This window comes from Coloeus monedula, assembly GCF_965178545.1.
Source record: "Coloeus monedula genome assembly, chromosome: 3".
Taxonomy (NCBI): Eukaryota; Metazoa; Chordata; class Aves; order Passeriformes; family Corvidae; genus Coloeus; species Coloeus monedula.
Window position 1 is genome coordinate 58198960 of NC_138783.1, and position 12557 is coordinate 58211516.

At 41.1% G+C, this 12557-nt stretch overlaps 1 protein-coding gene across 1 annotated transcript in view; it reads left to right on the forward strand.

Moving 5' to 3' along the window:
- Positions 1-12158, forward strand: part of VWA8 (von Willebrand factor A domain containing 8) — a 181253-nt gene extending 169095 nt beyond the window's left edge. Inside the window, exons 43-45 of the mRNA XM_082278807.1 lie at positions 6108-6206; positions 7410-7648; positions 10096-12158. Of these exons, the coding sequence (XP_082134933.1) occupies positions 6108-6206; positions 7410-7648; positions 10096-10204 (447 nt within the window). The 3' untranslated portion in view covers positions 10205-12158. The remainder of the gene's footprint in view (positions 1-6107; positions 6207-7409; positions 7649-10095) is intronic.
- Positions 12159-12557: the final 399 nt, after the last annotated feature.

Here is a 12557-nt window from a genome sequence, read left to right on the forward strand (position 1 = left end):
TTTAGAGGGTCAGTGGTGGAGCTGTGGTGGGATCTATGCCAGAGTCCATGTTGTTCTGTATATTCATAAGTGATCTGTTAAAGGGGATGAATAGTGAAGTGAGAAAAGTTGCTAATTATGTAAAGTTATTTGGGAAAATAAAAAGATAAATCCAGATCCAAGAAGTTGGAGAAGGACCTGGCCATAAATGGTGACTGGGAAATAAAATGGTAGGTGGTGTTTAGTACTTTTAAATGTAAAGTGCTGTATGTGGAAGAAAAGAATTTTGAGTTTAAATACACAGTGAGAAAGTCTCAGCTTTCTATTAGCCCTCACTCCCAGCTATAGACTGGTGTCCAACAAAGATGTCTTGTAATTATGTTGTGTGGTTCTTTGAACGCTCAGTTCTCACCAGCTGTCAAGAAAGCTAATTGAATGTTCTAAACCATTAGCAAAGGAAGAGAGAAGAAAGGAGAATGCATGAGAATGTTGCTGTAAACATCCATAGTGCATTCACAGTAGGAGTAATGTGTGCAATTTTGCTTCCCCATCTCCCAAAAGCTCTTGTAGAGCTGAAAAAAAAAGAGAGGGTGACAAAGATTGAAAAGGATGTGGAAGTGTCCCCATACAAGAAATGGCTAAGTAACTAACCAAGACCTGCTCAGTATGGAGGAGATAAAAATCAAGGAGCTGATAAAATCTTGACTAACACAGAAAGGGAGACCAGAGGACAGTTGTTCATTCTGTTCTACTACAGCTGTTCTGCTCTGAACAATAAATTCTGTTACATTCATACAGCTGAGGACAGTGGCTTAGAAAGTGGTACACTGGAGAAAGATGTAACAGTGGCAGAAAACCACCTGTACTTACTTCCAGTGCAGCTCTGAAGCTGAGAACCCAGAACCCTCAAGTGCATAGTAAAGGAATGACATGTAGAACTAGACATGCAACCAGCACACTGGGGAGAATTAGTTAAGGTCATTACAAGCTCTCTTCCGTTCTGTGATTTTAAAATCTATGGGTCAGGCTTCAGAGAGTGGGGGAGACAGTGATTTTTTTTTTAAATATCACTGACTCCATTCTGTACAACTCTTGATATTTTGCAAGATGCTGCTGATTTTTCTCAGGACAAAGCTGAAGGTTTGGTATGTCTACAAAAATAGCATCCATTTCTCATATCTAAGAGAGGAACCATTTGAAAAAGGTAGAAGAGCACACAACTGTGTAGTGTGCAATGAAAAATCTGCAGTTTATCACTTTTTTCTTTCTTTCTTTTCCTTATCCCTCTTCTTGCCTGGTTTTATAAAAATAGACTTTTTTGGCCTTTATATATGCCTGCTGTTATCTGTTCCTGTTGTAGCTCCGTCTGCATGGCTCACAACAACATATGCTGCAAATTTGAGGGGTATCTTGTACAACATGTGTTGAACCAAGGGGATCATCTCACTTGTTGAGCAAAGGGGATTTACATAGTAAAGTTCCCTTCAGCTAGCTGACTCCAGTGCAGACTTTGGAAAACAATTCCTGGCTTTTGCTCAGGATGACCTTTCTGTTGGTACTTCTCTGCTAAATATGATTGTGAATTAATCAGATGGGCATTTTCTTGGCTGTTTTATCCTACCCAGCTGAGCTTTCCCCGTGAGCGGTACCCCTTGGTGTCAGGGATGATGCTGATTGTCTGATGATCTTAACAGCACTGAGTGAAGGTAGAAAATACTTTTGTCTTGCCTTCTTGTACAGAAGAGCTATGTATTGGGTATGTGACTGCACCAAGCAGGTAATGAAATTACTTTTTATATAGTCAGACAAGTGCAGCAGGTATTTTTCAGCTTTTTATGCTCGTGTGGGACATCCTCCCAACTTCCATTTCGCGTAAGTGCAGGCAGTGAATCACTCCTTGTCAAGGGGAAAACAGGAGGCCCATCTTCTGAACATCCCATTTTAGATGCCAGTTGTTTGAAAATGCACAGAAGGGTAGTTTGTTCTCTTTTTTATCTGAGGTAGTACTATGTCTGTCACAAACTGTATGGTTTTATATCATCCCTGATTACTGTGATTTGCACACATGATGGCAGATTGAGGAAGTATGTCCAGTAAATTATCCAACAGCAATTTTATGAAGCCTTAAAAATATTGTGACTCAATAAATAGCATATTATGTAACTGGTAGGAAAAGCCTGAATTGTTATTTATAGCTATATTAAAGGGACATTACAGATTTTATATGACTTTTAGCATTTTTTGTTTGTAAAATGTACTGTGGAGGCAGCACTGCTAATTCAGGAAAAGAAGAAATGGTCCACATGTTTGGCAGAATTGTTTCTTTTAAATAATAAACAAAAGGTTTGAAATAAATTCAGAAAAATAGACTGTTCAGTGTTGTCCAAAGAAGAGACGAATTTACAAAGATCTAGCCCTCCAGCAGAGTCTAATTCACACTGCCTTTTCCATTCAGCACACATCTTCTTTCAGCTTTTTAAATGCCTTCAGAAATTAAACCTTTTGGCATGGCAGCTGTGGAAGACAAAGTCTTCCATTTTACCCATTTTAGGCAGCAGCAACCATCCATTCAGTGCAAAAAGTGACAGTGGAACAGAGATTGTTTTAACCTTTCCCTATGGAAAGAAACCAACAAAATGATGCTATTTCGAGATACGTGTTTACATGTTGTGTACCCTGAATAGAGCAGTCCTTGTCTCAGTGTACCTGAGGCTGTTGGAAAACAAGTTCCTGTGTACCACAATAATATATTATTTCAATTAAGCTGCATTATGACAAATGTATTTTGCTGCTGGATTTGTCCTGAGAGCCTTTGCTTGCTATTTTTTAAAACAAAACCAAGATGGTATCACAGCTTTTCTCTCACTTGTTACTCCATCCACATAAATCCTCCTTAGGGAATTTATTGAAAAAAAGCATCAGATTGGATCCTTGCTTCTTCAAAGGCCCTTCTTCTGTGCTCATCTTTATCTACTGCAAAGGAAGGAAGCTGGTTTTGACAAAGTCTGCATGGGCCTGCATGTGTTGGGGTTCCCAGTTGACCAGGACTGTGGAGCTGTCTGCACCTTTTGCTTACAATAAGTGCACCAAGATAATATGAAATCCCTAAGGGTTCATTTACTAGAGCACAAATCATGAGGAGATATTATTTTACTGCAAGAAAGAGAGATTTTAATTCTTTGCCATTTCAAAGTGACCTTCTTGGCTCCAGTTTTGCTCCTCTCCCAAACTCTGTTTTCCTAAGTTGTGACAGATTCCATACATTTCCCTGGGCAAACATCTCCCTTCTGTCACCTTGTGCTGTGAACCCTCTCCCATCCCCACTGCCAGGGAGGGTTTCCCAGCCTGCAGTCTTATGTTGACTTAAGTCAATCCAAGTCAGTGCAGCTACATTCCCTTGCTGTGAACTCATGCAGCCTCACAGTTTGGGGAGCTGAGCTTCCCAAAAGCAAACTCACACACATTAGATTTTGGCTACTGCTGGTCCTTGACTTCCAGTGGGATCAGAGGACCATGAGGACCAGTGTACAAGGGCTGTTGACCACAGCTCTTCTCTTCCCCAGCACAGCAGGATCTCACTCTCTTTTCAGGAGGCCCTACTTGGCCCAGAATGCAGCAGTCAGGAAGAATCAAACAGCCACTTCTTCCCTGCTGCTTGGTGAAACGTTTGTGAAATGTTTTTAAATCACAAATAGCATAGTAAGCTGTCAGCAAAGAAACAAGGAAACTGATCACATCTGTTAGAGATAACCACACATATTGGGTGCATGCATGGGCACACACAAAGAATAATAAGCAGCTCTCTGAGCAGGGAGCAGAGAGGACATGACGTTCCCAGGTGGATGCCTTTCCATGCCTGCAAATAGTTTGCTCAGATCATTTCAGCCTCACCTTGCCTGTACCCAGGTTGTCTGTTCCCACCTTGTGCAAGAATGTGGAGGGAACCCTACTGCAGGGTCAACATCTAGTGTTTCATCTAGGAGATGCAGCAGTTCCCCTTATACAGGCTGTCACACTGAGTTTAAGCTCAGACTGTTTGAGATGAAAGCTTGGTCTGTTACTGGTGTATGTCAAGAACCACAATGATATTCCCAAACAGCAAAGTTTGGCCTATTCCCAGGAACTCAGTATGGCAGAGCCGACACGAGGGCACCCAGTGTGAGACATACAGGAAGCCAGGAAGGAGCCTTCCGTGAAGGGATCAGCCTTTTTACACAGGAGAATGGCAGCATTTTGCTTTACATAGTTAAGCTGTTGATTTAAAAGTGATACCAAATACAAAACTGCTCAGCAGAGGATGTGCAAGATTTCGTAATTAAGAGCCTACCCTGAAGATGTGTGGGCATTTCTGACATTGCATAAGAACCACGAGCACTGTGTATTTTCTGCTCCATTAAACCTCTGCTTTATTTAGTTCCTCTGATTTGAATAGTCCCTAATTTTTAAAACAATACTCATGCACACATTCCCTGTGTGTGGTTCAGGTTTTATTAAACAGAATTTATTCCTGTTTTATTTAGGAATGTAACCTCAGCATTATTCTCAAAATTTGTGTCTTTTCATTTGCCATGTCTTCATATCCATCAAGAAAGAGAGTGTCTGAAGCATTACTGGTCATAAGAAATAGGTTTTGAAGAGAAAGCGTGTGGCAGACTGAAAACTTTACATGAGGCTGGGTAGCAAATACTAGGCATGTAAGATCGGAGGAGAGCAGAAATGGGAAAAGCCAACAGAGCAGAAAGAAATGGTATTGTGTGGGGACTAGATTATATAAAGATTTTGTAGGGGAAGGAAGTCTGGTGTATGTGGGGCTGTCATAAAATGGTCTGACCTTGGGTGAAATAATCTACAGTATGTGTCACGTTTGCTCTTCTGCAGAGGAAGGTGTCACCTTTAAAAGTATTGTTCCAGCTGCTCTAGCTTTCTTTTGATATGTTTTAAAGCAAATTAGTGATGTGGAAACAAAAAGAGCTTTGTCTGTAAAGAATGCCATTTCTCCACTCTCTAGGACCTGACATACCAAATAAAGTGTCTTTCAATAGGAAAGAAAAGATAGTAAAACTTTGACAAATAGACATGCCTTTTACCAAATGATTATGTGGGAATTAGAGATGGTGAACCCAGCAGGAACCTGTAACAATACTTGAAAAAAAGAAAACAGAGAGGTAAAATACTGCATCAGGACTCCCTGTCAGCTAAAGGCAGGTCTGTGCCAGCTGGGCAGGGGGAAATACAAGCATGTTCATGCTGAGGAATTGCCGGCTCAGGTCTCTCTGGGCTCAGATTCTGTACACTGTGCTCTCTTGCTTGGTGTAGACAGCTCTTAAATCCATTTCTGTCCTGCTCATGAATTCTCCCTGGGGTGAGTACCACATCCACAACACAAAGAGCAGGTCAGGACCTTGCCATAACTCAGCTTGTCTCGGTTTTCATGTTACAACAATGAAGCTCTCACATAAAGCAGAGGCCTTCGCGATATTGCGTTATTTGTTCAACAGGATATTTGAACAGTTGCGGTTCTACATGTCAGTTTTGCAGCATCTTTCACAGGAGAATGATGTGCACACCATCTCCTTTGAAAACATACAGAGGCTCTTGGAATTCGCTTCTCCACATACTTTCAGCAATACCTTTGATCTGTTATGCGCAAAAATAAGGAGTGCTGATTTTCAGAAAAGGGGACTTGTAATACTTTTTTTTTTTCAGAGCAGAATGAGGTCACCAAAAAGATTCATCAAACATAGGAGCTACTTTCAGACAATGTGTTTCTTGTTTGTCAGACTCAAGAGGATGAAAATTGCTGCTTTAAAAGAAATACGTGGACAATGTGAGAGGGCAAGGTCTTGATCTTACACATCACTGCTCTGCAGTTGGTGGGATGATGTGCAAAACAGACCATGGAAATAAGGAGCTGTTCCTTAATTTCATTATTTAGTAGTTCTTTCCTATGTTTGCATGTCAGTAAGTAATTGCAAGTAGTTCCCTTAAGCAACTCATAAACAGAAACAGGGAAGAGTACTTGGGGTTTTTTGTTGAGAATTGCAAATTGCCTTTGATCTGTCTTGTGTCATTGTGAGCCAAGGGTCATTCGTGACTAACAGGTGACTGATGATGTTTCTTTCTTGTAGTACGACATTGTTGGACATTCAGGAGATGGCTTCAACATCGCCTTGGTTGGGAGTGACAAAGTTCCCAAGAACAATAAGCAAAGATTAGAGATTCTTAAGGTAAATCCTACTAAGTGATGCTGGGTAATTAAGGACTTTATGACTGCAAGGATAAAATTGTAGGTGGGTCACAGAATGGAAAACATGAGAATAGTAAAATAAAAGAAAGACAAGAAAGCAAAATCTGTGTATTTGCATAAAATTGAAACAGGACATTTCAGAGACATGGCAGAAAACAAATTGTGCCAAAATAATAGAAGCTGGGTATGCCTTATTCTGGACTGCTGTGCCATAAATGTGTCATCTTGGCTACCTGTCAAAAGATAGGGGAAGTTCCAAAGATTATACAGTGATATAGATAGCTCTGCCCAAATCATGTGGTATTATTAGTGCATAAGTGACTAATTCAAAACTGTAGAGGGATCCCAGGTGAGTGATTTAGCCTGGTACCTTCAAGAAGTTATGCATCACTGTAGCATTGGGAAAATGTGTCAGTGCTAAATGGGAAATGTGTTAAATCACAATGGTGAAGTGTGTGTATTCACCAAAATTTTTCTGTAGTAGGATGAAGAAAAATTGAGTATATTGTGTATATTGTAGGATTTACCTGCTTGGCAGCTTGGTGGGCTAGAAGCATGTATTTGAGCTTCCTTCAAAACTTATTTTTAAAAGGTTGGGAGCTACTTCGATTAGAACAACTTCATTTAATAACATCTAAAATTCCTTGCCTTCTACATAGATACCAGCCTACCAGTGAATATGGTGTATTTATTTTGTAACAGCTCAAACAAAATGTTTCATTATTTTTAAATGTGACTGCCACTGTCAGGAATCGGATATTTGATAATAACTGAGACACTACTAGGATTTGGAAGTCCAGTGCAAATTAGGAACAGGTAGGAGCTGTTCATAGCGTTAGGAAATTAAGCCCTATTTTGTTCCTTAAATACGTAGGAATGTAGCTACTCAAACTGCAGCTGACCAAAGTATTTCACCTTCCCTAAGGCCCAGTCTAATTAGGTCCCTGTGTGGATTTTGATTGTTTGCCCAACTGTGTTTTTAAGAAGTGCTGCCTGTCTTAAAATATGACATATTAGGTACAAAAAGATGCATCTTCTGTTGTATCTGGAGCACTGTCTGCATATCTGATGCATCCCCTAATACAGCTGTAGTGAATATTTACTCCCTCCTGTGCTAGCTGAAATGAATGCTTGTTCCTAAAGTCATCTTATGTGTTTCCACGTGGTTATGCTGTGCACACAGACCATGCATGCCCATGCCCAGTTCTGCATGAGTGGAGACCATACCTTGGAAGGGACGGAACATGCTATTCGGGAAATCACCAAGGAGGAGGCTGATGAGTATTTTGTTATCGTCTTAAGTGACGCAAATCTCGAGCGATACGGAATTCAGCCATCAAGGTTTGCACAGGTCTTGACCACCAATACTCAAGTCAATGCTTTCGCCATATTTATAGGATCCTTGGGAGACCAGGCAGATAGGTAAGTGTGTTTGGTTTATGCCTAGTACTGTTTGCTTTCATTCAGCATGAATCTAAACTCTGCTTTTATTGCAGTGAGTTGCCCATGCTGTTGTTCTGCACAAGGTTTTGAGGTTTTGGTCATAGTATCATAAAATCATGGAATGGTTTGACTTGGAAGGGACCTTGAAATGTCACCTATTCCAACTCTCCTTCCATAAGCAGGGATGTCTTTCACTAGATCACATTGTTCAAAGCCCCATCCAACTCAACTTTGAACACTTCCAGAGCTACAGCATCCACAACTTCTCTGGATGACTTGTGCCAGTGCATCATCACTCTCATTGTAAAAATTTCTTCCAGATCTCCAGTCTAAATCTACCCTCTTCCAGTTTATAACTGCTACACCTTATCCTCATTACAGGCCCCAGTAAAAACTCTCACTATGTCCTTATGAGCCCCCTGTATTTATTGAAAGGCCTCAATAAGGTCTCCCTGGATTTTCTTCTCCAAGCTGAACAACCCCAACTCTCTCAGCCTGTCTTCATAGCAGAGGTGCTCCATCTTGCTGTCCGTTTTTGTGTCCCTCCTCTGGACCCACTCCAACAGGTCCATGTGGTTCCTGTGCTGAGAACCCCAGAGCTGTACACAGTGCTCCAGTTGGGGTCTCACCAGAGTGGAGTAGAGGGGCAGAATCACCTCGCTCGCCCTGCTGGCAGCGCTGCTTTTGATGAAAGAGAGCCAAGGTACAATTGGCTGTCTGGGCTGCAAGTGCACATTGACAGGTTATGTCCAAGTGTTCACTCATCTTTTTTTTACCATTATTATTAGTAATGTACTGGTGAGAAGCTGTAGATCCTGAGTTGTGTCAGGGAGGAGACTGGCTTGTGGATCCTGCAGACATACTTTATAGCCAGCAAGTCCAGAGCATCCTGTGCATCCAAAGGGAGCAGCTGAAGCCATCCTCCTGCTGCAGGATGTGCACTACATCCTTACATAGTATCACCATGTAATCACAACAAAGATGTGGTGCCTTTGTTATTGCCCGGTATATAGTTCCAATGTGTGTAGGCCTAAGAAAAGAGATTGAAACAAAAGAAGCTGGAGTTTAATGGTCTTCAAAACAGCCAAAAATTTGACTCAGATACTCCCCTTGTGTTAGAGACATAAATTCTGTAGAGTGTCTGAGGCAATATGCCTGGGTTTAGTTCTGCTACATAATTTCTCTTTAAAATGTTTGGGCACAAGGGGAAAAAAAAAGAAATTCTGTCCCAGATGTTCTTCCAGGTTCCACATCCACTGAGGACCAGTACCTGCAGCAAAAAGCTGGTATAGCCACAGATATCAGCGGTGTCTTTTCTGTTTCTGTTTGAGTCTTCAACTAGAGGAGAATGAGAGAAATCAGAAAGGGAGTTGGCCCTCAGTAGATAATTCTAAGAAGCAAAGGGTTGAAAGATACAACTGCACAGCCCCCGTGAGTTGTGGCTGCGGGTCTGTACACCAGAGCTGTGTTATTCATCAGAAGAGAATCCATTATGAAAGATTATAATTATAGAAAGTCCCTTTACTTTTGATAGGAATTTAAAAAAAGAAGAAAAAATCTTTGACCAAAAGATTTTGAAAAAATCTTTCCTGCTGTGTAAGAGGAGATCTTATAATGGCCTAGTTTACTGCGTATGGAAAATGCACACAATGCTGTAACTGAAATGCATTTCTGTGTATGTGGAAGTGCAGAATTAGACAAAGCCTTCCTGTAACTGCTGTGGGGGAAGGAGAAGGGAATTCTCTGTTGCAGCTTTTTTAAAACTAATTTTAAAAGTGAGGGTTTATTTAACATTGGAGGAATAGTATAGAGCATAATCTCATCTAAAAAGCAGAGAAAAAATAAATCCCCAGCCTGCTAACTGGACATGAGGGACATGGGGTTTGTAACACGTGTCTAGTTTGACTTTTAAGGGTGGGTTAAGCTGTGAATAAAAATGCATCAGGTTAATATTAGCAGAAAAATACATTTCCATGTAATCTGCAGCAATGTCAAAGAAGCAATACAAAGAGCGCAGTTAAAATCATTGGACTTGTTGAACTGAAAGAGCTGTGGCTTCATGGTAGTCAATTTAGGATAAGTATCTTCATTTCCAGTGTAAATCTGTAGCTGCCCTCAGCAAACCAGTTGTGGTGAGACCTCATGGGGTCGCTGGTACCTTGATCAAAATGGAGTTCTGGCATGTCAGAAAGAGGACATGGATAGAAATCTCTGGAAACCCTCTTGTTTGTGTTGCTGAAAGGAGCTCTCTGCCCTGGCTGCTCTCAGTGTTTTCTCCCTCTGTTGCTTTCCCAAGCCTTTAAATTGCATGGTGACAGCAGTGTGAACAGCCTGGATTGGGAAGATATTCAAGACGAATCCTGTCTTGTGTTAGGGAAGATAATTTGGGATGGTAATTGTGTCTTGTCCCTCATTCTGCTCCTTAGGCTGCAGAGGACACTGCCAGCAGGTCGCTCTTTTATTGCCATGGACACCAAAGAGATCCCTCAGATTTTGCAGCAGATCTTCACATCTACCATGTTGTCAAGTGCCTAAGCATCACTGATGTCACGGGGTGTGAACTCAAAGAGGAAACCCACTGCTGCTGGACGTACAAACCCTAAAACTGAGGATAAACACAATTATTAATAAAATACATACTCTCCTCTAATCAGCCAAGCAACCATAATCTACATGATGGCCAGGCTGTAGATTTTCCCCCCAAATCTCTCAAGCGACTTAGCACATTCAAAGAACTGCATCAGGGCAGAGGATGGCGACAGAACGAGTGTTTTTCCAGAGGAACAAACAAACAAAGGACAGTTTGTGATCATTCCTCTGCCCGCTGTGTTGCCAGCACTACGGAATCATCTCGTCCTGTTTCATGAAACATGGTTCACTGGGATTTGGTAATCCTGTGCAAGGCAGACCCAGGCAATCTGTGTCAGTGTTTCATGTGCATGTGTTTGAATGGGTGGTTAACTCCATCTCTGATTTAAACAGGACTGCTCTTGCCAAGCAGGAAATCCTTCCTTCGTCTCCTGTTGCTTTCTTGTCTTGACAGGCATCAGGGCTTCACCCCGATGCTGGGAACAAAGGAGCAGTTTGGAAACGCTGACCGTCACATGTAAACAGTCAGTATCTGATCAGGCACTGTGCTCCGAGTTGTCAGATCTAGAGAAAGTGGCTGTTAAGAAGTAAAACAACACAAAAATAGGTTGGTTCAGTTCTGCCTATGAAAAGTAAGGGGAAAGGGTCAAAATCCTCCTAAGAACTCAAGAGGCAGCGTTTCCAAGGAGGGAATTCCTGCCATGTCTCTGTTGCACAGCCGATGATGCTGCACCCACTGCCCTGTTACACAGAATCCCTGGGGTGGCCTCAGCACATGGGGGTGACTCTTCAGTCGGGAGACAAAAAGGTTACTTTGCTAGAGCTCGTTCATGGTCTGTTTTTCTTGGGTCATTTGAAGGTAAAACTGGAGGAGAGATTTAGACATGACAAAGTAAGTTATTTTTTATAAAGGAAGAAGAAAAAGTATTTTAGCAAGATATCTGTGTTAGAGTGTATTTAATATCCAAGTTAGTTATAAAGACTTACTTTATGATTCAATCAGTTGATGTTTGGCTTGTCCTATGAGGACTTTATTCCTCTTTATCTACTAAAGAAGAGATATTTTGTAGTTCTTTGGGAACAGTGGAATACTCAATGAATTGAATGTGTGATTTAATTAAGCTGGTGTGGGGGATGTGCATCATCACTGATACTCTGATGTTAATTAGAAAGTAATTGAATAGAAGAACATTCAGGAAGAGTGCTTATAAAAATCTGAAGGAGGACTTGCAATTCTTTTAATATTTCTCTTCATCCTGCAGTTGGTCAAGCTGCACCTTGAGCAGTATCTTTGGAAGGGAGGAGGCAGATTCATTTGGTCTCGTTAAATACAACCATTGTTTTAAAGGGTCCAGCTTATGGTGGTCATTCTTTACTTCATCAGTCCTGCAGCAAAAATCTTTACCAGCACATCAAAAATGTCCCGTTTAGGATGAGTTTCAAAGTCTGGTCAGCTTTCAAACTCTTTATGACAAGAGGGGACAGAAGACATTTTTCAAAGTCTTGTAAGCATTGTTATGATAACTATATATGTGAAAACAAAGAGATTGAGGATGCAGTTCCTGTTTGGAGAGAAAGGAGTTGGGAGGAGAAGGCTGAGAAGGTTATCCCTGGTTGGGACAAATGCACGTGTATGCACATACACACAGATGCTGCTACTAAGGGGAAGTGCACTTCAAAATAAAAAATACCTTGGTCCTGTAAACATGAGATACTAAATGCAATAAAGAATTGATATATTAACAAGGCTCTTACTAAATGTGTGTTTACATGGAAATTCCTTCAGCACATCTGCCTTTGTTGCCAGCAGTCCTGAAAAAAGAAGCTTTTTCTTGCAGTTAATTAGCAAATGCACTGTATGCTTTCTACATGACCTGAGTGAATAAACTTTTTCACCTCAGATTTTCATGCAGTAAAGTACTGTTATCTTTATCATTAAAAAAAAGTGGTATTTAAGTGAAAAACTATGATAAATCCAGTTTTTAATCTTTTGTTTGATTATGCCTCTAAATTATACTTCATGTATAAGTATCATTTACAGTTACCTTTCATTACAGTTACATCCTTTATAGTTACATTTCTGTAGTGCTTGGTTTTATTCTTTGTTTCAGGAGATGTCTGTTGTGTTTCAGTTCATGTTCCTTGGGCCCATAGGATACAGCCATGTCCAGGACCAGGCCTGGCCATGAGGGTGGGTGGAAATTCTAAACCTTCCTCTTTCAGTTTAAGGCCATTCCCCCCTGCCCTATCGCTATCTGCCCTTGTAAAAAGTCCCTCTCCAGCTCTCCTGAGCCCCCTT